The following is a 25,570-nucleotide window of genomic DNA, read 5'->3' on the forward strand; positions in this document are numbered from 1 at the left end:
CATTTGTGCTCGCTAGATAAATACAGTGTGCATCTGTGTTATGTCAGAGCCGTTTTTTCACTTTTTCCATTACAAAATTCATTAGAATTCTAAACATTTTGATCAAAAATGATTTTTGTTTTGATTGAAATTAGTTTTGGTTTGAATAATAATGAGAAGGTTTTCATGAAAAGTCACTGATGTTTGGTTTTTACATAATATTTTTAAGTGGAATCATCAATAAAACTCGTTAATCCTTTCTGCTGTCTTCAGGCTGTAGATAACAGTGCGGAGGTTTGCTTTTAAAATAGAGTTGTTATTATTCTGTTGTCATGGAAACAGATTATGTAATTTAAAAAAATAATAATAATCTTAGTTCCCCAAAGGACAACCTGTTCCACTGCACAAGTTGGACAGTCAGGGCTGTAAAATCCGTCCACATAAAACTAAAGTTGCTAGGGAACGAATAAAAACAAACGGCCTCTGAGGCCAAATGAGAAATGCGTTGAAGCTCTAACAGCTTGTATTCAGAATCTTTCTGGTGGACGTTTTTAACCAGAACAATTCTTCCATGGTCTGTGATGCTGTCAGTCCAAAGATCCAGCCTCGTTAATCCTGGTAAGTGACCAGATTTGTTGTTTTAAACTAAAGCTCCTTGCTGGGTTTTGTTTTTAACTGCGTCGTCATGGAACTAAACGAAATGTATCCGAGGACCGAGATGAAGCCTAAAGATCATATTTAACAGTCCGTTGTTTCTGACTGCTAACTGCGTGTTCTGCAGCAATATGGCCAAGAAGAAGAAAGGGGGTAAGAAGCACAGGCCGCTTACTCTGAGAGCGGTTCAGAAATGCGTGGACTTGACAGCGGATGGCAGACGGAGGCTGGACCTCAGCTACAAAGGCCTCACCACGGTGCCCGCTTGTGTCCAGAAGGTGACGGACGTCAGCGAACTGAATCTGAGCAGGAACCTGCTGAAGAAGTTGCCACCTTTCATAGATCACTTCGACAGCACCGCGGTGTTTGATCTGCACAGCAACTATGTGAGTATTTCTAGCAAATCTTTGACTTTCAGAGCTGAGACATTTTCTTTTTTTCTTCTAGAAAATTTATGAGCTTAATCTCAAAATTTCTGGAGTTTTTTTTGGCAGAAATGTGCTCCTTCCACGCCGTCGTAGTTACTCAATTTCCAGATTATGACTCATCGGGTTAGGAAGCGGGAGCTCCACCGCGTGACCATGACTGTCGTTGCTTCTCTGATCGCAGCTGGAGGAGATCCCTCAAAACATCAAAAACCTCACAACGCTGACCGTCTTGAACCTGTGCAACAACCGTCTGACGAGCCTTCCCACCGAGATCGGCAAGCTGAGCAACCTCCACATCCTGAACCTGGGACTCAACCTGCTGACAACCCTGCCCACCTCCATCGGCAACCTGAAGGAGCTGCGCTACCTCGGCCTGTCCTACAACCAGCTCACCGCGGTGCCCAGCTGCACCGTCAAGCTGAAGAAGCTGGAGAAGGTCAACCTGGAAGGGAACCCCATCAAGTACCCGGAGGTGGCCGGAGTCAAGAAGTCGTTGAAAGCGGACCGTTTTCGCGTGGTCAAGGAGAGCCTTCTGTGTAGGAATTGTCTGGAAAGTTTTCAAATCGAAAGGGAGAAGCTGGACTCCATGGACGGCTACGACACCTAGCGGCCGGACGGGGTGGTGGTGGGGAAGGAGTTTGTTGACTTAAAATGCATTCGCGCAACTCACAATGAGGTCAGTGAGAGCATCATTTATCCTTGATCTTTTTTTTTATGGTGGATGCATGTAATGCTGGTTGGGTGAGAGTTGCTTTGGGTTTTTGTTACAGCACATCTAATATGAATTAATAGACACCAATTTAACAATAAACTATTTGGTTTTTATGCGAACACGAATAAAAATGATTTTCAAATATAATCAAATATTGGAAGAATATTTAATTGAAAATTGATGGATTTTTGTTTAAATAGTAATATTATATACCAACATTTAAGCTGGATTAAATGTAAGGATGAACTGATGTGAAAATTTGGGCCGATAGGTATCCAAAATTCAATATTTACCGACAAATATATGTTAATACCTTTTCGACACCTTGGGAGAAAAAAGAAAAGAAAAGAAAACAAACAAAAAAAAAACACTTCAGCACTTTTTCTCTGCTTCAGTTAAACTTCCCACAATCCCCCACTGCATCAGCATCACCGTCGTATGACCAATCTGTTCTTACATTTCTTTAGATTATTTGGAATCTTTTCAGCCAACTTCATGATGCATTTTCTGCATTCAACATCTGTGGCAGTAATCTGCAGGTCAAATTCTGTTTTAAACTTGGGCCAGATTACTTTGGACACATCTTTCTCCAATTAATCACTTGAAAACTTTTGCAATTTACTTAGGTCGTCTTTGTATGACACTGTTTTCTATAATGTCAAGAAAATTATGTGCAACCCTGATTATCCTCTTTAAGAGACCGTCAGTGAAAAACAGTGTTCAGTCGGAGGCCTCTTCGAATTTCTTGTACTACAGACTGCTACAGGAGATTTTTTTTTTTTCTGCCTACTGCCATCATCATCTAACTTTAATTGTTGATTAAATGAGTTACAAAAATATTTAATTTGTCTTTGGGATCAATAATATACTTTTGAATTCGGACATTGTTCTGTAAAACTTTCCAAACACCAGTGGCTCAACTGTTTCGGTCATAACGCTCAAAACCTCACATCTGAGATTACAGAACATTTCCTAAGGCTCAAAAGACTTAAAGAAATGAATGCATCACTGTATGTTTAATGAATCTAGATATACAAGCTTCACTTTTTTTTTTTAAATAAAAGTATTTTTTTTAAATAGGTTTTCTGTAATATTTTTAATCAAATATTTGACATTTAAAAAGCAGCACTGCGTGTTTTGACAGTTGTAATCCGCTAGAGGGCAGCAAAGGCTGACTGGAGCCGCTTTTGGTTACTACCGCCTTATTAGATTAGAAAGATCCAATCACAGTGAAGGGGTCTTTATTTCTCTGATTTGTTTTGGGTTCTTGGAACAATTGATGAGGCAGCAATGTTGTTTTGACTCTACAGTTTGAAAGGAAACGCAAGTTTTACTTTTTGTCTTTTGTTCATTTCTCACTTTGGATCAATGTGGACAGTCCGATGGCCTATTTGTGTCAATGTAGATAGGAGAGGGGGGGAGGGAGGAGTACATTTCTGCCAAAAGAACTTTCGAGATTAATTTCAGAAATTTTCAAGGAAAAGTACATTTTTCTGCGCTCAAAAAGTCAAACATTTCCTTGCGCATTTCTCAAGCAGTTCGTAGCAAATGTAGCAATCAGTTATTTGCTTTAAATGACGATACATTATTTGCATCGCTATGGAGGAATATATTCCTCACTTTTTTGCAGAATTGTTTTAAATTGGGCCACATTGGAGGAGTCCTGAGACTGAATAGCATCTCAATCAGACTGAATTAAAGACTTCAGGTGAAGAGCAGGGATGTCAAACTCCAGTCCTCCAGAGCTGGTGTCCTGCAACTTTTAGATGTGCCTCTGCTGAACCACCTGAATAGAATAATTAGCTCATTAGCAAGGCTCTGGAGAACTGATCTACACAAGGAGGAGGTAATTAAGCCATTTCATTCCAGTGGTTTGTACCTGTGGCACATCTAAAAACTGCAGGACATTTTAAATGTTATTCTTGGTTCTCTGGATGAGCTGTGTTCTTGAAGTAATTTTGGTTGGCCGACTGTCCACTGGGAAGAATCAGTACTTAAGATTATTTTTCCTCATTTTTCCCCCCCACTGTGTTTCTCACAAAATGGCTTTGTAACCATCAACTGATAAATCTCCATGACTTTGTTTCTCCTTTGTTCTTACATTTCTTTAGATGATTTGAAGTCTTGTTTAGCCAACTTCATCAAGTCAGATGGGTTTTGTTCATGTATTTTTTTTAGGGTTAGGGTTAGGGCCACTGGGGAAACACCTGAAAGTCTTCAAGCAATCCTACTTCTCTCCTATCTGCACTTCCTTCATTCTAACTAAAGATGTGAGATGAGATCAAGCTGATCAGCATGAAATACAAAATCATATTAAGTTATATCCTAACTGAAGTTATCCAGTGGCAAAATTCTCAGCTGCCAGTGATGCACACCGATAGCTACAAGGTTAGCTGTACTATCATAAACATCATACTAAAGCTAAAGTGCTAAACCAACATGGTATTTAGCAGAAGCTAATGCTAATGTGCTAAAAACAAACATCTTAATATCCACCAGGAGACAAAATGCGTTGCAACAGTATATGTCCGAGGAGAGGGAAGGAGCTGCTGCTTAAACAGTCTTCACAAACTTCAAAATAAGAGCATGAATATAAACATCCAAATACTTCAAAAATTCTTAAGGGGTGATAACCAAAACGTCAACATACATGTTGAAACCACCAAGTATATTATCAACTTTGAATTTGTTTGAAAAAACAAACTTAGGTGAAGCTAACTGTGCTAAATGTTTTCAAAGTTAGCAAAATGCTAAAGCGCAAACAGAATGAAGTAAAAATGTGTTTTGGATTAAAGAATGTCTCAAATCAGCATGCTATAAAGATATTTACCTCCAAAACATTGAAAAATGTGCTTCTAGATAAAACACCAAGTTTATTTAAGATCCCAGCGGCCTGTCTGAAATCAGTTTTAATGCATTTGGTCAGAAATGATCAATAAGTAATGCTAAGTCAACAGTCACACCTTCAGCAGCCACCCTGCAGTGTGTGTTTTGGAACAGCCCTCCAGCACCACTATGAAATATTAATCATGGTCAGTATTAATATTTTAAAGGGTTTTCCAAACATTGCGGATTCCAAGGCTCTTATTAGCATTCTGAGCGACATCCATCTTGATTATGTGAGCTTAGACGTCAGGTGACAGAGGAACACAATTATAGACATACGAGACAGGCAGAGCTATGCTAGCTAGCCTCATTCCACAAGTACACATCTTGGTTACTCTTTAAGACATCAATGTTTCAAACCATGGAGCCAAAAACAAGCAATTGTTGACTTGACGACCAGCATTTTGATCTCCTGGTAACTACTGAAGATATTATGACCGCCCTAGCCAACCCATTGATACTGTACTCATTAACTGCATTTCTAATGACCATGTAATTGCGCAATTTTGCTATTAACATTTTGAAAATACATTTGCTTAATGGGAACATGCCAATTTCACAAAAAATTAGTTTTTCTATAAAATGTTTTGGCACTAGGATGAGGTAGTTTTGCAGCCGTACTGAAATTGGTTTGTTTTGCAAAACTGCAATGGAAACACTCTTTTCACATCACACTAGTCACATGAACAACCGGATGTCACCAGCGGGGCAAGCCACAAAGAAGACAATGAAAAGAAGTAGCTGGAGGATCATGGCGCATCAAGTTACACATGACATGAGTTATCATGCGAACAAAATTAGTTGCATGTCATCTTAATTGTGCTCCTTATTTAATGGAAACACTGGAACTGTGAAATTGTGTTTTGTCAACATTAGCAGAATACTGAAGGATATAAAAGGATCCAAACACCAAAAAGGAAAGGCCTGAAACTAATGAGAATACACTAAAATGCATAGGTAAACATAAAGGAATGAAAACATCATTGTAACAATAAAAGGTTCAAAGAAATTAACTGAATATGGTGAGATCTAAAGTAATCAAAATGGAAACAAATGAAAAAACAAAGTGAGTGAATCTCAGTCGGTTTCTGTAATCATGAAGATGATGTTCTATACAATTGCAAGTGCAATGTTATTTGTGGAGTAGAGAAAGTACAAGTTTAAGTTCAGAAACTACTGAACTTAAAGATGGCCGCCGGTCTCCTGGATGAAAGTAGTTGAGGCCTGAGATTTACTTTGGTGAAATGTGTGATTATTGGAACTATGTAACAGGTAACGAGAAGATTTAATGAAGCCAAACAGTGACTCACAGAAGAAGCCTGCATTTCTCAGTTAATGGCAAAGTGGGTTGAGGTCAACAAAGTCAATAGCTTCCTATTTCCATCAATGATGTTTTTTGGGGTTTTTTCGAAGCATTGAAGTTAGAAAAGGTTGATAAAAAGGCCTAAGTGTCTATTTGGCGTATGTAAATATCTGGTTTCAATGCACTCGAATTTTCTTTACCTTTGTTGATCATTTTCCTGTGCTGCTATTCAACTGACCTTTCCTTGCCTAAATACAGCAACTCTCAATGTTACGATGGTTCGTCAACTAAAACAAAACTCGACGTACACAAGACGGCTGGAAGAACTCCAAGAGTAAAACAGAAAACCTCCACCCTGCGTCCAACCCTTCCCATCACTCCGAGCTGCAGAGAAAAGACCCGACTTTGAGACAAGCTCGTCTATAAAAAGCTATGTGGTTATGGCTAAAGAAAAACAGAGTTTCTGGTTGTGGGCTGGCTTTTGCTATTTGGGTTTTACAATGTCCTAATCCCTCTGCTTGCTTTCATTGTCCGCCAATCCAGGGTCTGATAACACCTGATCAATTTGAAGAGACAGACCCTGAACCACACCCAGCCTGTAACCCAGTCTCAGTTTTATACCAAACACCGCCTTTAATGGCTTTTTAATTAAAATCGTTCGTTTAGAGATGTCTCGTTGTAGCTTCTAGTTTCTATTGTTGCATCTTGTGAGACCCCGTCTGTTAGTTTGACTCCATTTAGCTTTGGACTGGGTCTGCTTCGTTTTGCCAGCTTGTTATCTTTGCTGTGTGTGTAGATGGTTGGATGTAAAGTGTGGGCACACGCTCCCCCTCTGGGTCTTTCTCCCTCTTTACTCTGTAATAAGAGCAGCTGTGGCTTACGCGAGGCCAGCTCTGATTCGATTGCAGTGAAACTAAGGCCATTATCCTTTGTACGCCGGAGGAGGGCCAAGCAGCTGCGACAAGAGCAGCGGCAAACGGCAGGCTTCAAGGTTTCCTTCGAGAAGACGGCAGAGAGTGGAAAAATTTCACAGATTAGCCTCCTAACAAGCAAAGAAAGGAACATTTTACAATTGATACCGTGGCCAAATCCAATCAAATTGCCCTTAGAGCAAACAGAAATAAGCTACAAAGGTGATTCTCAAACAAATATTAATTTGTGGCTGATGTCAAAAACTAACCTTGTCTCAAAAATATATATATTTTTGTTTATACATAAGAGATTTTAAAAAAATTGAAGGAATTGCCATTACAGATGCAAAATTTTTGCTCAATTTTATGTCCAAATAAAGCAAAACCTACTTTAGATAAAATTTTCAGATTGCTCTACCAAACTAATTAGTCTGTGTTTCAGGACTGGTGAGATTACACTGATCATAATCTGAATTACCGATCATCAAAAGCTATCTCAGTAGATAACTGGTCTGTGATAATGGCCGCCATTCAGACAGCAAACTGTAAGACATGGAGTGCTGCAAGGCAGCTGTCTTGGTCCAATTATATATGCAATATTAACACTCCTGTACTTCTCTCTGATGGTAAATCATTTGTGAGTTGATTTCATGGTAAAAATGGTCGTAGGGTGATGACTGGTCGGCTGCACGATCAGACAAGGATGCAAACCAAACTTTTTATTGTAAATCTTTTGATGAAGACGGCGATGGGAAGCAGCTTCAATCAAAAGGACTGGCATCCATTGATGTCTTTGCAGATTTGCAGCGACCGCTTTTTTTTCTTCTTTTTTTTAAAGGCAAGAGAAATGTTCATATACTTCATATGCAAGTAAGTTTAGTAAGATGTAATCAAATATTGCATTATAGAGAAGGTGTGTGTCAGTGTACCAATTCTGTATTAAAGATATTTTTTGTTGGTTAGCACTGAGACAAGGCCCTGCCATCATGCCATCTACTATATACGAAAAAAACTTGTAAGCATCTAGACTTTTTTACACTTTCAAGTCTGCTCTGGTCTAAGGGGAAATGCCTTTTATGATTTAGTGGTGTACATGTATTGTGAATTTAGGAAGATTTGATCAAATCAACAAACACTTCAGGGGTAGAAGTTCTGGTCGGTTTGTAAGCTAGCTAGTTCCAACATTTGTAAATACCGCGGTCTATGAACCCAACCTGCGTATGCTACTTCCAAAGACAAATTAGCTAGACTTAAGTAGAAGACATGGCGATACTGGCAAAGACAGCATGGAAAAACAATCACAGTTCAATTCCCCTGTTCCTCATTTCTGACGTCTGTCATATCGCCTTGACAACAGCTTTTATATTTGTCTGCTTTTTGAAACTGCTTCACTATTCTACCATTCCAACTAAAAGTACTTTCCATTTTTCCATTTTCAGTATGCCCCTTATTCCAGCTTAGCACCAAGAATGTGACAGTCGTTCTCCACATCATGGACATCCGTCTATCTGGCGGCTCTTGAAACTCTCGACTCCTGCTGCGGCTCACGCCTCGTAAATCTTCCCCAAACTCATAAATATGCTTTGGTTCCCAGATCTCTCAAGGCCGTCATTATCAAGTTACTTGGGAAAAAAACTTACTGCATTTTTGCCTTCCACTCAACTTCCCAACTGTAGGTTTGAATGCAGCATTCAGCAAACGTCCAGCTTCTTTATCCAGAACACGTCCAAGTGTTTGACTGATGCAACTCATAAGGACTCTTCCTCCTGACTGTCAGCCAAATTATACCAATTCTGTATTAAAGATATTTTTGTATTGGTTGTCTGTAAATATTAAAATATATAGGCTCCAGAACATGTAATTTGTGTTTATTTGCTCTATACGATATGCGTTTTACCAAATAACTACTTATCAACTAAAAGTTAGAGCATCAAAGTTGGTGAAATTATTGATTTCTCTACGCTCCTCTTCTTTCTAAGCTCAGCCCTTCCTCACAGTTTCTTCAGTTAATTACCGGCTGCTGCAGCTCAAGGTGACAGGAAGCTGCTGGAGGGGACCATTTTTTTCCCTCTGCCCTCCCGGTTGTTCAGAGACGTCCCATAGGAGCGCCGGGAGGCTCCAATTACGACATATTGTCTAAGCCGACGTCTGCTCTCATCCTGAAACGAAGGTTCCCCGGCTAAAACAAAACCGAGGTTAAAGATGAGGATGGATTTTGGGGTCAGAGGTAGATAGAGAGGAAGGGAGGAGACACCTGGCAGATGAGTGGAAAAAGAAAGAAAAGAACTAGAGACACCTTTGCATGTGTGCACATTTTGTCGGTGGTGGACGCTTCCTCACTTCCCACAGGCGGGGATGTAAAGCTATGAATAATGTAACAGGGAGGGGCGGAGGACCACTGGGTGTGGGCAGAAAAAATTAAAAAAAAGGAAAAAATAACTGTAGTTCCTCCTCCTTCCTTCCCTCACCGCCCCCGTTTTCTTTCCATTCTCCTCCCCTCGCCGCGGTTCACCCAACCCCCTAGCAGCCGGCCGCACTGCAGAAGGTCAGAAGAGGAGAAGAAGAAGAAGAGGAGAGAGGCAAGGCAGGGGTGGGGTGTGTGTGTGTGTGTGCGTGTACGGGAATATGCCGAGGGGAGAGCGATGACAACCATGCTGAGCCCAAAGATCAGACAGACCAGGAGAGGTAGGTCGCTTTTCCCTTCACGTTGTGCGTTTCCTGGGAGCTGCAGCATCACCGTCTGCTCTGCGCTCAGTTGGCTCGAGCGAGTCAGAGACGCACAGATTTTCATGCAACTTTTACGCGTTTCGTGAAAACAGTTTAAATTAAGATGAAACTGCGCCTGCAGAAACACTTTCAGTCGTCACATTTTCTCCTGCCCACGCAGGAAACCTCCTGATTTGCATTTTACTCCAGCTGGATGCTGCTGCTGCTGCTGGTGTGTGTGTGTGCGTGTGTGTGTGTGTGTGTGTGTGTGTTTTACAGGGAGAGAGCAGCATCTCTGGTTCCATCAGCGCCACGAGTTTGCCGTCACACATCAAAACACGCGTGTGTGTGTCCCTGGCGATGGATTTATTAATAAAGCGTGTGGATGCAAGTCTCCTTTCCTCTCTTGGCACTAATCTCCATGGCGACAATTATACAGCTTGATCAGATTAAGTTGAAATGAATAGGTCCTCGTCACGAATGGGAGCGTGATGATCAAACCGTCTGCTGTACTGGTGTAAAATTGGTGACAAAGTGGATTGAATCATATTTGCATAAATGCACAAAGTGATTTTAGACATGGCTCAATTACATAAAACTAAAATAAGTTGGTTAACAATTACGTTGGTTTACCATGTGTTTAAATAACAATCCGCAAGAATTCACTCTCTTTTTATGTGAAGTACAATGACTTAATTATGTCCTTGCTTTATTTCTAACGTAGCGAAAGCAAACGGATAATAAGTCGGCGCGATTCTGCCTGAGAAGCATCTACCGCGTCGCTCCCGTGAAATGCAGCCCGTGCGCCGACAACGCCACATTTGCCGCACGAGGCGCATGAAAAAGCGAGTGTGTGACAGACGTAGCAGGGAGTAACGCCTGCTGGGGCAAAGGTCAGAGCAGTTCAGAGCGCTAACCACAGAGCGCGTGCTGGTAAGTAATTGAACCGCTTACGACGTCACGTCAAAAACGTCAAGGAAAAGATGTAAGCGTAACCGTGTGATTATCTGATATTGACGTTAGGGGGAAGATGGTGGAATATTTATCACCTAGAAGGTTGAATGGGCTCGTTTCACCTCTTTAAACTCTGAGTGCTGGCTAAAAATCATTTTTATTCTGATTGTGGAGCTGTGTATTAAAGACACAGCAACATATCCAGCTAATGACACGATACACAATACTGAACTACCAAGAGTACCAGAGATTTTAGATATAAAATCAGTATCAGTATCACAAATCATAACCGGAGCTTCAAAGAGTCTGTAGTACTTACAGCAGAATGTTTTAGTCTAGGTTTGACTGGCAGTATTTTTGGTTGTCTAAATGTAAAGTGGTTCTAATGAGGGAAGAAAATATGAAAATTGAATCTTTTTGCAGAAATAAAATGGGATTTTGCAAAGCAGTGTAGTGATTTTGTAGAAAGTCATTAAAACCATTCATCTGGTTCTGCCAGCCAGTGGAGGTTGATCAATAAGTGAAGTAATGTTTCCTCTTTGGTTGATCAAACATCAGCAACATTTTTTTTTTTAAATAACGTGCAAATATATTCAAAATTCATACTCCTTTTACAATGTTATCTTTTTGAGATATCCATCAAGAAAAAGAAACTGCTCAGTCGGGTGGAAATATATTTAAAGCTACAGTTTTAAATAAGTGAAAACTAATTTTTTGCTTAAAAAAAAAAACTGCCAATGTTAATTTTTAGGTTAGCTGTACAAAATCCAGAAATATGGCTTAACAGACTGTGCTGGCTAGTGTTTTATTATGAATTCTTGGGTCAAACATCGATATAATTAGCCACCTAGCTTCCCAGACAGCTTTTCTGGTTTGCTAACTGGCTAATTAGCTAACTTTTAGCTGGCTTGCTAGATACCGTTTGTATAAATTGGTGCAATTATCTTATTCTTCCTTAGCCTTTAGTGTTTATTTAAAGCTAAAATAAAAGGTTTAAAAGACAAAAATATTTTCATGTAAGCAAAGGTCGAAAACAACTAGCTACGGCTTGTGTCAAAATCACTTCAGAATCACTTTTTTTTTAGAAACATTGTAAAGATCTGAGAATAGTTTGAGACAAATGGTCCATAGAGGTTTGTTTTTAATCAACAGCTCAATCCTACAGTGGAGAGAGAAAAAATCCCACTGCTGTGGCTTCAGTAATCTCTTCAAATGTCAACATTTTGGAGCTGTAATGGGTTTCGTGGTGCAGCGGCTGGCACCAGGAATGAAGCAGCAGCTGTAATTGCCCACATATCAGCTGCTTCTCCCTCACGCTGCGTTTTTGATCTACGTTTCCATGGTTTTATGATCAAAGTGTTACAGTGCGGCACCATGCTGACTTTCTGTTTATTCCCAGGCATGTGACTGAAAACTGACAGATCTGGGTACTGTAAGGAAGAATGTGGATTTAAAAAAAAAAAAAAAACCCACAGATAATGTGAATGTGGGGGATGATTTAATGCACGCACTCGTTGCTGCAGATCTGTTCCACTTCACTGCAGGTTTCAAATAACAGGCATGTATGTCAACTGCCACACCTCCAGAAAGTCAAGGATTGATGCCACACGCAAACAGAAACACACACACACACACACACACACATAACACATGCATTAGTCAGTATGAGATAGCTGGATGTTCCACTCTGATGCACCTGTAACTCTCTCCGCCGGTTTCCCCAAGCCATAAATCACTGAACAACAACTAGATTAGCCAAATTAAATTCCTCCACCATGCCAGTATGAACAGCTGTGTGTGCGTGTGTGTGGGTGTGGGTGCGTGTGTGTGTGTGTGTGTGTGTGTGTGTGTGTGTGTGTGTGTGTGTGTGTGTGTGTGTGTGTGTGTGTGTGTGTGTGTGTGTGCATCCATATGTGCAATGCAGCTTTCTGTGTCATTTTCTGTAGCCTTTGTAGAGAACCCACTTTAAGTTACTAATGGGGATTCTGCTCTCTGGTGTGCATAGAAGCCATTGACTGCTGGTGATAAATATACAACTCCATGATGTATGAGGTGGCACTGCAGAGACCTAAAGCATGCAGGAATGTTGCATCAGATGTCATAACATTTGGGCTTTGTTGCAAGCATGTGGACGACCATTTGTGCACATGGCAACAGATTCTCATGTGCCACAAATGAGTCCAGTTGCTCCGTGGCTGCAAGTTCAGAAACTGATTGAACAATTGAGAATTAAAAGAATTATTCAAGAAGAGAACTAATATAGAATCTCAAACTGTCCGTAATAAATTAAACATGGAGAAATGCTCTAATCTTGTCTTGGTGAGTCTGGTACTGCATGTGACTTAAAATGCTCAGTCGTGCAACAGTCGTGTTTTTGAATTGTGAGAGGAAGACTACATTAAAACATGTCGGTAAAATTCGATCGTCAGACGTGTTTTCACAAACATTGAGCAAATTTTGAAGGCTGGATGACTGGGTCAAGGAATCTACAAAACTGCAACTTATTTGCAGTGGTTAGAATTAGGGCTGAAACGATTCCTCGAGTGATTCGAGTACCTCGATTATTAAAATTCTTTGAGAAAATGTATCTGTCTCGAAGCTTCGTTAATTTATGTTTTATTATTTAATACACCGTGTTACGGCCAGGTTATTACTTGCATTGCGCGGAGCTCTCACTTTCACCTGAGTTGTTGACGAAAGCTAAGTGTTAGCAGCATAGCATCCAGTTTTCAAGTTCGGCCTGGAAAGATTTTACTGATTGATGATAATGTCCGGGTTTTTGTCATTTTTCGGGGGACCAATAAGCATCTTTAAAATGACGGGAGCGATGCCTGGAGTACGGCAGCTTTTCTCCTCCTGGAGCTGCTGGTTCAGAGCGAACAGCTGGGTGCAGCGCTGCAGGTGTATTTATACAGGTGAGCCGATAGACTGAACGCTGCGGGCGGCTGCACATTAGATGATTAACGTAAGTGTAGCTTTACGGATGAACCGGAAAAATTTTTTCATATCATCCCGGTCTCAACAAATGGGTGGTGGAGCTCATTGTGGCGGCTGGTAGATGTTTCTGTGTGTGACGAACAAAAGTGTCAAATCCCGTCGCTAAAATGTCCGGGCAAGGTGAGAGTTCAACTATTAAATTGACTGAAGGTGAATACAGAAACGAAAAGCTGGAGTGTTAACATTTCTTCATTAGCATATTTGTGAGCTTGCTTCTTTATTAAATTGAATATAATTTCAGATTCTTGTATAACTTTTCTTCATGTTAACTTAGAAAGTGAGCTATTATTGTTACAGGTTAATTTTCTAAACTACAGAAAAGTTATTGTTAGGGAAGCTCAAATGTGAAAAATTGGACTGATGTTGATATCCAATAATAATACTGCTGTTAGTTTTACCAATGTTTTGTTTGATCTTTTTTTTAATCTGATTACTCAATTAATCGCAAAAATAATCCATAGATTACTCGATTACTAAAATATTTGTTTACAACAAATATTTGTTTTAAATGCTGTCCATGAACCGACGACTGGGCCCCGGGGGGCCAGGATTGTTGTGTGCGTCATGATGTGTTGCGGAGAGAATAAATGAATAAATGATAGGTGGCAGGCAGGTAAGTACAGTTCAATCTGGAGAGACTCAGACGGAGATGAGAAGACAATTAGAAGAGTTTATTGACAAACAGAATTTAAAGTCTTTGGCGCTCGGGCCCCGGCTGGGGATAACGGTTATCGCAGCGTTAGCGATAGGCTTCAGATGAGCATCCTGAGGCTGTTAGGAACGTCATCCCCCGGGGCCCGGCACTGGTGGTGGAGGTTGAAGAAGGGTGCGGGCCTCAGGACCGGGCGAATGGAGGAGAAGGGGTGGTGGTGGGTTGAGCTCGGCTGGAGAGCGAAGGACGCCATGAATGAAGGTCCTTATCAGCTGGGACTTGGTCGGTGATTGGACGTGACGTGGCTTGGTCCGGCGTTGATAGGTCGACGATTGTGGGCAGGTCGCTTCAATTAACGGGTCCCGGTGGGGATAAAAGAGTCTTCCAGTTTGAATTTGCGCCTAGGCTTCATATGATCTCTAAAGACACATTGGGTGCTGAAGAGGAACAAGAGAGAAAACACAAGGAGAGACTGGAATGAAGCTAGGAGCATGAAGAACTAGAAACTCAATGAACTGAGGGCAATAAAATCCAAACTAATCATGGAGGCATGAGGATTGTGAAAGCTGGCTTTTGCAGTTCAGTCCAACAGACCACCTGCTGTAGTTCAAACTTCGGAAAAAGTCTTTGCTGGTTCTGATGAATAGATGACAATACAGCATCAGTTTGTCCTATACGGAGCTGCATAGCAGGATTCCAGTTAGGGTACAAGTGATATTCCCTGATGCTATGGTCTCTTGATTAGAAAGGGATTTTTACCACACAGTAAGTGAATCAGAAATGGTTTGAACAGTACAACAATGAAGTGTTGATCAAAATCGATCAAACATTTGTGGTAGGTACTGGACAAGCAAGTCCATTCCATGGCTGCCCATCTTGCAACTTAAACTGATCCAAAATCAGTTTTAGATTTGAGAAATGCATTTGTGGGAAAACGAGCCATTAAAAATGTCATGTGGGGATGCTGTGGTAGCGCAGAGGTCAAGCACAACTCATGTAAGGATGGGCTGGATAAATGACAAAGGCTGTTTTGAGTTAATGTTTCAAGTTATATGATGTAATAGCATAATAATGCAAGAACAAGCGCTCAAAGATCAGTAAACTTTCAATTGTAATGAACACTTAATACTGGAACTGGAAGACATTTTAAATATCAAAATATGAATAAAATAGAAACGATATAATGAATTATGAAGTCTCTAAACAAATATTGTCCTTCAAAATAAAGGGGGTAGTCGAGACCAAAACACCAGACTGAAGACTTTTATCATCCAGCTTTTGGTAGAAATTATTAAGACAATTATTAAGCTCGTTGTAATTTATCATGCAATTAATTGATTTTTTGCTCATTGTGACAGGCCAAGGCCTTTGTTATTCAGTTAGCTTTAGTTTATTTGACCAATAACGTAGTCTGCCAGTGCAGTTATGAAATGTGTGATCCTTAAGACTCCCACAAACTCAAGTGTACTGTGCCTTACAGATTCCGCGCACACCTTCAGCCGACGGTTGAGTACCGACTGCCTAAATTTCTTCATTTTCCATAATCAGAACAGTACTAGTAAGTTTTATGAGCTGGTTGCACCGTTTCTTCTTCACCAAGACAACCGCAGCCTCTTAGCGCAGCAGTCTTGTTGCAGTCCTTGTGACTGTGCCTTCTCTCAACCTCATCAGCTCGGTGTGGCACACAAAACAGTTTGATGTGAATACTGTCAGCCTCTGAGCAGATTACTGTGCGATGCAGAGCAAAACTGGGGGCATTAATCTACCCTCTTTCATTGGACTTAAAGGATCTGCTGCTGCAACATCTTTATGCTAAACATCAGATCACACCTTCAGGGTTTTAGTGGAGGTTTTGCCTCTGTTGGTCTTCACACACTATTTTGGAAGAGTTCATCTGTTATTCCTGGATGTTGCGCTCCCTACCTAAAATTACAAACCCTGACAAAAAATTATTGCACATATGCATAAATTACTCCTGGGAGGGCAAATCTAGGCCTAGAGAAAGTACATCTGCAAAACAGTCCAGGAAGAAGCAGAGCCTTTGTCTGACTCGACCCATCCTTAATTTTCTGTTGAGGACATGTTTCAAAGAATTGCAGTGATTGTGCCCAAAAGCTGGTCTTACAATAAAAGCGCCTCCCTTTCAGAGTTGCAGTTCATTGTTGCAGAAGTAACCACAGAGCAGTTCCACCCAAAACCCGAGGAAGGTCTGAATCACTCTGCATAGAAGGTCCAAATTTGTGCAGTGGGCAGTCAGGCTTGGCACACACAAACATGCAGAATTACGAATCAGTTGTTGTGACTCAGGGGTGAATCATCCAGTATGTTCCACTCGGGCTATGATCCGCGCGGCTCACGTGTTGAACAAAGGAGGTATTTTGTGTGGATCCTGGGAGGGTGAGGCGAGATGAAACAATGAAGGGGAGATAAATGGATGGGCTGATTGGGGTGGGAAAGGTAGCAGTCATAGTAAGGGAATATGGCTGAAAGTTTAATAGTGCTTGTTTTACTATGTCTCAGCATGTGTGGACCATGTATTCAAACATGGTAATGAAAAGGTTTTGATAAGAAAACTGTTCTAAAGATCCATTTGCTAATTTTAAGGTTCCGGCAGCAGGACAGCAATGTAAGCTAAGAACTATAGATATTTGTTTAGGCATTTAAAAAAAAGAGCCTTTGAGCAACAGATGTATCTAGATAACAAAAAAGTATATGAAAAACATACTTTTGCAGCAAATGGGCATCAGAAAATAGAGATGGTGTCTCAAGTTTCAGATTTGGATTAGATTTTGAGTTACGAAGAATTTGGACTTGACTTAGACTTGACTTAAATTTAAAAAAAAAAAAAAATTGTTTAAAAATTCTGCTAAGTCATGGTAACGTGCTCTGTCCGGTGCTGTAAAACGTTGAATTGCACGACCTTTATCCCAGTACACATGCACTATTCAGAGTGAAGTGATTCAAAAGCATCACACATACTTCAAAGATGTGAGGGCTGCATTCCACCAAATTCCCTCCAATTCCCACCATTAAGGCCCATAATAGATACAAGCCAAAACAGGAAACAGTATGACAGCATCATAAGCTTAGGCTTTCCAGCAACATTCAACCAGAAAAGTTAAAAACCATCACTGGGTCTTTTGGCAAGAAAATGGTCCAAAACACAGGAATGGTTCACCAGAGAAAAAAAAATGTCTTCTCACTCCTCTGATCTAAATCCTACACAAGACTTTTGGAGTATACCAATTAGCAGCTTTAGAGAGGACCTAGAACTCTGGACGATTGGCAAATGAGACATTTTGGAAATATAACAGCAACAAGGTGCCTAAAAGTTTTTTAGAGTGAGATTCAACTCATCTGGTAAAAGATTCAATTTAGTTTAAAGTTTTCTTTTAACTTTATCGGAGCTGCCAATAAGTATGGACCCCACATTATGTTCATGCAGTTCAGCTCCAGTGTCTTGGTAACAATCAAGTTGCTCAGGTATGCTTTGGTGTATTTTTTATGCCTTGGCTGATTATTTGTTTTTATTGGAGTGAAATGCTCCTCCATCTAACTTGGAATGCAATTATCAAGAGCCGAGGCAACGGGGAATCATTTCATAAACACTACTATACTGGGACTTGTGCTGTCTACTGTACTATGAGCCGCCGTGGAAAGACAAAACCAATTTAAATGTAAATTAGCAACAGCAAAGAATGAAACCTGCTTTATTATGCTTATAAGTGACACTGTTCTCATAAAAACGCAACATTTATTTATTTGCATATTTAAAAACAGTTGGCCAATGAGAGTTTGCCTATAATCCAAGAGCTAATATGTTTGGCAAGGAATGCTTAAAAATGGTGCTGCTAGAGAAGTTGATGGGCTCTTAAGGGGGCTTTGAAGGGACCCGAGTGGCTGAGCATAGGAAGGGAAAGTAATTAAATTTCAAGTAGGAGAAACGGAGCGTGACAATGCAGAGAGGGAAGAATAAAGATGTCGGTAAGGCTGGAATTATAGGGGAAACTCCTTGGTAAGGGGAGAGCATTCATTTGAACTTTTTCTCCACAAACTTACACAGTTTTGGGGGAACTGTTAAGTTTTATTTATTTGTTTCAGCAAAGAGGACGCAAGACTTGTGCTTCTCTTTGTTGCCAATTTTATTTAAGTGTTAAACAAAATTCCTATTGGTTTCTTAAATGACATGACATGTTCCTGTCTCAATTTTTCAAGCATTATATCAATTAAGATATTAAGAATTGTTAATTTACTGAGTGTTGTATTCACGAACAGTGCAGGTGTCCAGACCCATTTCTAGCAGGACAAAACATGTTTTTACCTTAACAGGACTTTGTGATAGATCAACACAAATAATTGTATAATGAATAATTGTAAAATTGAAGCGAAACTATTCATGGTTTTCCACTTTATTCAAATAATCTGAAACCATAAGTGTGACTGGCATTTGGTGTGTAGACGTGCGCATGCGTGTAATTAATCTATACCACACTTATTGACTTGAGTTACTGAAAATCAATTTTTTTTTAAATATTCAAATCATGGGTGGGATTGTATTAGATTAGTTTTTATTAATTACATTAATTTAAATGAGTTAAAAATTGTAAGGCAATTAATCATTTTTTTCCCTTTTTTTTTTAAACGTACAAAGGTTCTGGGCAGAACCCTTGTATTTGTGCGTTTCTGGTACATCCACAAATATTAGACACAAGCAACATCAAACAGTCCCACGGCTAATTCCAATTCACTGAGATGACTTTCTAACCCACTCCAAGCTGTGCTGCTACGAGCGGCATCCCTGACCCGTGTTGCTGTTTTACATTTACTTTTGTGCCAATCCCTTTAATTTGCCAAAAAAAAAAAAATACATTAAGGTTGGAACAAGTGAAAAAAAAGAATATTTCTGTAAGGCTCTGAGAAAGTATTTAGGTCTTCTAGGTTCCTAAGAAATAACACAATGCTATTCCATTGGGGAAAGCTAACTATAATAATACTGGCCTTACAATTAGCATATCAGATGTAAAATGAAAGACTAAATATTACAGAGATTACACTCCCATTATAAAGAGAAGGTATCCGGTAGCTTCCTCCAGTACATTAATCATCACTGCCTCACTAGAGGTTGTCATAGTAACAATTGATTATTTAACAGTGGGCAAAGATTACTACTAGACTGCATTTAGCTTAATTTAAATAGAAAACTGACACTACTTTGGTTACCAGTGCTAAGACCGTTCTATTATTTTGTCTATTATATTTCTGAGTCCAGTTTAAGCTGTTTAATTATTCCGTAAATAATTCCAGTGTTGCAAATGCACCAGCTTATCACACCAACAACCTTTTGAGTCGGCCCCCTGATTAGCTCTAAACTGACAAGTCATGCATGTTAAGGTTTAAACATGTTGGAGGTAGGAAGGAGAGTCATTAAAAAGGATAAATATTGATTTTTTTTTTCTTCCTATTCTTCCACCCGCTGCTTTAGCGACATCTGAAAATTGATCACGTCCAAGAGTGTGTGTGTGCAGGCGTGTGTGTGCGTGTGTGTGTGTGTGTGTGTGCGCGCGTGGTTTGAGAGTGGACCACCAGGGAGGCTTTCTGCACAATTGAGCTGTAGAAGTTCTAATAAATCATTCAATATCTTTGATCTGCTACTAATGCTAAAAACAAGAATTTGATGCAAAATGTTGAGTTACTGAAGATTTTTTTTCCTCATCCAAACACTTATGTTGGAATCAACAGGGTTTGGGGTACAACTGTAACGCCCAACAGGACAATACAACAATTCAAATGGTCACTCTGGTTGCAAAACAGCATGAAGCTCCACCAACATGTTTGACAAGTGGATTTTCCAGAAGACATTTCAATCGTCTACAGGCCTTATTTAGGATTAAAAGTGTTTGTTTTGGAGGAGGAGCTTCTTTTGTCCCCAGCATCCTTTAAGTCCGTGTTGATGTTCACCGTCGCTGGTAATGTTAGGATTTTGTTTTTAAGCTTTGGATTCATCCTTTTCTACAAATGATAAAGTGTTCATTTTTTGTATTTTAAGCAATACAATGCTTATTTATTCATTAATTGAACTGTTTATTTGCATATTTTAATGCCTTTAAAAATATTGCATACAAAAGGCTTGTGACTAAATGAAAAATCTGAAGTGCTCATTTTTTTTATCTGATTACTCAATTATTTTCGTAATCAATTATTCTGATGATTAGCCTATAGCCTGCAGGCCTAATTGCAGCTATATGAAAATGTCTTTTTAAAAAGGGACATTTTTAAACCATATTAATCTACTATTTAACAGAGATCAATCTGAGCAGCGTCACAGCTCAGTAGCTGCTCTGCCTTTTAAACCCGTCCTGGCCTGAGCTCAGGTTTCACACGTTTGCTCAAAATCAGTCAGCCAGTCCCATGTGGTCCTATTATCTGCTGCTCTGCCGGGGTGTAGAGCAAAACAATCTCTTCCAAGGACCTCTGAAATTGAAGTGGGGCATTCCCGTCACCTGAGGCTGTGTGGAACGGCTGTGTATACATTTCTTCTCTTCTCTGTTGTGTCTGCTCTGTTGTTACAGTATTTATGTCTGCAGTCCCAATCCTCGTTCAGACAGCAGAACTAGCAGCCTGGGGCAGACGGTTGTAAGTGGTCATGTCTGAGGAACTGCAGAGCAAGTGTGTATAAAGTTTACAGAACAGGGAGATCAAATCTAATTTGCCGTGTTTGGAAGCAGAAAATATGCGAGGCAATAAACTGAAGGAATAACAAATCTGCCCTATGTCTTTATATAAAAACATCTCGTATGTGTGGCTTTTGCTTGTTTGCAGCCAGGTCGAAGAGCATGGTGATGGGCGAGGTGTCGCGAGGCCCGTGCAGGCCAGCCTCCCCCAGCCTCCAGGAGGGGGCGCTGAAGGCCGGATGGCTGAAAAAGCAACGCAGCATCATGAAGAACTGGCAGCTACGCTGGTTTGTGCTGCGCTCAGATCAGCTCTACTTCTACAAAGATGAAGAAGAAACCAAACCACAGGTAATGTTTCAGACATACCAGGGGCTTAGGTCAATAAAACTCACAACCTGTATACACTTGGTATATTACACAAACATGCTCATGGATTAACGTGGAAAAACAAAAGGTCATTTGAAAGTATACAAGTGATGGTTAAAGATGAAGTATTTTGTTTCACAAAAGCATTCCATGTTAAACTTTACACTATTGGAGGGTTCTCTGTATGACGATTGCCAAGCATTTCAAGGGTTACAGTTTTAAAAACAGTCAAAATTCTGTCATACCGTTCTAACACTTCAAAGTATTTTGAATGAGATGCCAAAGTACCAAAGTGACTAGAGGAAAAATTACCACCACCACCAATACCCAAGTCAGCTAACTGAAAGAAGGTTGGTATCAATAGCTGAGATTATTTTTATTGCACCAGCGGTCTTTATTCAACAGTAGCTGGACAGTAGGAAGGGCAGAAAGAGAAGGGAAGACATACAGCAAATGGTCCGGGGCCACCCATCATTCTGTCAGTGTAACACACACCTCAATAGATCTCAATCCAATGAATCATCTTTGGGATGTAGTGAAACGTTTGATGTGCATCATGGGTGTGTAGCCAGTAAAACTGCAGCAGTTTCATGTTGCCATCAGGTCACCACAGACAAGAATCTCCAAGGAATTTATCCCAAACATTGAAGTAAGGACATTCTGTAAGCAAAAAGCTTTACTACTACAGTGAAAATCCTTCCAGTGGGAATTTCTTTACTATTGCGCCCAGATGCTGACTCATATTTTCCCAATGAGAGAGTGAGAGAATGGAACACACGTGATTTGACGATCATGTAATCCAGAAGAACGCACGCATTCCTTTAAATGCATGTGATAATCACCTTATACAATCTTGCCAAACTCTGAACACATATCGATTCTGATCTTCACTCTGCATGACTACTGTTCATTTAAAGCAGTCCTACCCTTTAGTGCCCATTATCATCCTCCCACCCACACAGTGACTGAAGGCCTTGACAGTCCGTTCTTCAATCAGATCTTGCCAATACTCATTCACCCTGAATTGATTTGAAACTCCCAATGGATTTAGCTGCAACCTTACACACACACACACACACAATCACCTCCCCCTAAAAACCTAATATCTGTCAGTCTACCCTTTTTACACCCCCTCCTCTTCTAATCGATTGGGAATCCAAAGGCTAGAGTGGAGTTGGTTGTGTCTTTGTGGGGGTGAGAAGACTAATCTCGGAAACCGAACAAGACTACCCCCTAAAGAGATAAAAGGATGTGATAATTGGCATCAGGAAAGCCAATACTGAGGGGGGGATCTAGACAGGTTTTCTCCTCCCTTTCATCATGCAGAGATAAATCCACTACAGGGCAAATGGACTCTGGTTATCAGACAATGGATGATGGGAACTGCCATTAGTGAACACAAAACACAGCCCACCCTCAGATACAAGATTATTTTAAAGTGATGAGGCCAGAGAAGCTTTTATGGCCTCTCTTTATTGCTAAATGTTTTTAACAATATGTTCAGATGTCAAGATCATCACGATCGTCTTGTAGTCGTCTTATCTTATTTAGCACTGTTGCCTTACAGCAAGAAGGTCCTGGGCTCGAACCCCGGCCCTGGGTCTTTCTGCATGGAGTTTTCATGTTCTCCATGTGCATGTGCGGGTTCTCCCTGGGTACTCTGGCTTTCTCCCACAGTCCAAAAACATGACTTTCAGGTTGACTGATCTCTCTAATTTCTCCTTAGGTGTGAGTGTGTGCATTATTGTCTCTGTGTTGCCCTGTGATGGACATCAGCATCCCTCACAACCCCCTCTAGGGATAAGTATGTTTGATAATGGCTGGATGGATACTTGCACAGAAATGACTGTTGGGATGCTAAAACATGTGTTCATAATGCATAGCTGAACTGTTTGAGGAAGTATTTCTTCCCCCCTGGTGTGCTTCTAGCAAAAACACAGATTTATGAACTCACCACGCTTAACCGGGCTGCAGCTTCTCATGAGCTTGCACACTTACACACAATTTCAAAAGCATTGGCTAAAATGAGTCTCCCATCAGTCAGCACAATCAACTGTTTGATTTGTGTTCTCAAGTTACGAGTTGCCTTTATTCCTCTACCCATTCATCTTCAGCCAGCTACTACCCGTGTTATTCTGAGCACACAGCTCCCGTGGGATATTCATCCTGCCATGCCCCTGAGCCCCATCAATCCAGAGCCCCCCTTCCGCCCCTTCCATTTGTTTCCATAGCAACTAATGCTGGCGACAGCCCAGCCCTTCTGGCTGAAGCGGTTTTGGCAGACTCTGCACACCGTTTGATGGAGGGTGCCAGTGAAGAGATTAACGGGGGGGGGGGGTGACCTGCAGAGGCTGGCATCTTTTTGCAGCTTTCTTGGCCCCTGCGTCTTGGAGGCTAAATGGATATTGATCTGGATAATGTATTCTGATAATCTGTGTTGGTTCTGGTTCAATCACAGAAGTGGCTAAGCTTAAGAGGTGTTACATAAGAAAAGGAGAAGAAAGAGAAAGCAGAGGAGGAAATATCTTTCTAAAGAACATAGATCTAGACATGTTGGAGAAATCCAAAATGAATGCAGGTTAAAACACAAGGGATGCATGCTTGTGTGGATGCTTGTTTACAGGCTGTCCACTCCACGTTTTTGAGTTCTGTCTTGGTCTTTTGGTTTTTCATACTTGTGTTTTCTTTTTTTTCTCAGCTGTATAATTATTGTTTTTTGTTTTTTTACCTTTTTATATTTTTCTTTATTTTGTTGTTTCTATTGTTTGCAACTAGGTATGGATGGATGGGGAGAAGCAGGGGATGGAACAAAAACAAAATGCCATGTTTGCTTTTCTCCTGTGGTCAATGACCTGTTGTTGATGGATGATTAAATAAAATTATTTAAAAAATCACAAGGGATAGAAATAAACGAGTGGCATAAAGTAAAGATGTACTTCACTTTGACACAGTTATTTAACTGAATTTCCCTGTGTCTCAGGGCTTTATACCCCTACAGGGATGTCAGGTCAATGAGCTCACGGCCAACCCAGACGAACCAGGCAGGCACCTCTTTGAGATCGTACCAGGTGAGAACCGATACCTTCCTTCTTACTCATCTTTGTCCTCTTTGATTTAATGCACCAGTCTCACAAAACGCCATTCGACTCCACTTTTTCCAAGCTCACTCCTATTATCCAAATATTCATCCAGCAGAGGGCGCCGTTTCTCTAGCCACTTTCCTCTCTTCTCACACTCTTGAATCATTTACCACAGGGACTGACAAAGTGACAGTCAATTTCAAGGTGGCAGAAGATTGTCTAGCTTGAAAAGAAAAAAAAAGCACCTCACCCTCCACCTCTTTTAGCTGCTGTGAGACTTTAGATTTCAGAGGCGTAGGAGAGCGGTCATGCTTCACACACCAACTGACAGAGAACCCTTGACCATTGCTTGTACGCGTCTTCAGACCAGCAAAAAGCTTTACTATCCAGAATTATTGTAGTTCCTACTATAAACTGGGCAGGAGTTTTGACAATTCTTCAGAAATTATAGACCTTTGGATTTTTTTTTTTTTTGGACTCCAAAATCAGTTTTGATGTGTATCTGAGATCACTATTGTTTTGGAACACCCAACTGTGTTTAAGATTTCTCACAGTTTCACTTTTTATAGCTCATCAGGATCACTGGCAATGAAAGACTTGTAGCACAATGCCAAAGATATATATATATATATATATATATATATATATATATATATATATATATATATATATATATATATATATATATATATATATATATATATATATATATATGACTGAAAGATAGACGTCACGGTTTGTGGATATTGCTTGTGTGTCAGATTTACAGGCATTCAAGATATGCGTGAATGCAAAGAAGTTTTTTTTGGGGGGGGGTTGTTTTGGCTCTATTGGCCTTTATTTTGATAGTGAATTGACCGGACCGTGGGCAACGAGAGAAGAGGAAAGACGTGCAGCAAAGGTCATTAGGCCAGGACTCAAACCTGTAGCAGCCATGAGGACTAAGCCCTCCATAAGTGGGTTGTGGTTTACCCTTCCGCCACCACAGGACCCGGCGATTGGAGATTCTTGGTTGAGAACACGCAAACTCCATGTAAGAATGTCATGGATTCAAAACCATGACATTCTTACTGCAAGGCAACAGTGATACTAACCGTACCACTGTATATTTCATTATTAAATTGGAGGTTAACAAGTGTTGTAATCCAAATATAAAGATCAAGGCTCATCGCAGTCGATAACTATATATTCCTCATGCTTCCCTTCAGCATTTGTTTGTTGGTCTCTTCTTGTGTTTAGAATAGTTGACAGGTTTGCGAGTGTCTGTGTAT

At 40.4% G+C, this 25,570-nt stretch overlaps 2 protein-coding genes across 3 annotated transcripts in view; both read left to right on the forward strand.

Moving 5' to 3' along the window:
* The first annotated feature begins 403 nt into the window (after positions 1-403).
* LOC102220891 (leucine-rich repeat-containing protein 18) lies at positions 404-8,644 on the forward strand. Of its 2 annotated transcripts, XR_002753367.1 has the most exons (4): positions 404-597; positions 761-1,019; positions 1,243-1,737; positions 6,221-8,644. XR_002753367.1 is itself a non-coding variant. In XM_023340577.1 (3 exons), exons 2-3 carry the CDS (start codon positions 765-767, stop codon positions 1,666-1,668), a joined length of 681 nt encoding a protein of 226 aa, XP_023196345.1. In that variant the 5' UTR covers positions 404-597; positions 761-764; the 3' UTR covers positions 1,669-2,241. The 2 variants fall into 2 exon arrangements, 1 of the variants encoding a protein (XP_023196345.1); XM_023340577.1 differs by lacking the exon at positions 6,221-8,644 and having other exon boundaries at positions 1,243-2,241.
* Positions 8,645-9,384: 740 nt separating this feature from the next.
* Positions 9,385-25,570, forward strand: part of arhgap22 (Rho GTPase activating protein 22) — a 34,714-nt gene continuing 18,528 nt past the window's right edge. The window contains exons 1-3 of the mRNA XM_014472747.2: positions 9,385-9,558; positions 21,002-21,201; positions 24,200-24,287. Of these exons, the coding sequence (XP_014328233.1) occupies positions 9,516-9,558; positions 21,002-21,201; positions 24,200-24,287 (331 nt within the window). The 5' untranslated portion in view covers positions 9,385-9,515. The remainder of the gene's footprint in view (positions 9,559-21,001; positions 21,202-24,199; positions 24,288-25,570) is intronic.

Source organism: Xiphophorus maculatus, chromosome 10 (assembly GCF_002775205.1).
Source record: "Xiphophorus maculatus strain JP 163 A chromosome 10, X_maculatus-5.0-male, whole genome shotgun sequence".
Lineage (NCBI taxonomy): Eukaryota > Metazoa > Chordata > Actinopteri > Cyprinodontiformes > Poeciliidae > Xiphophorus > Xiphophorus maculatus.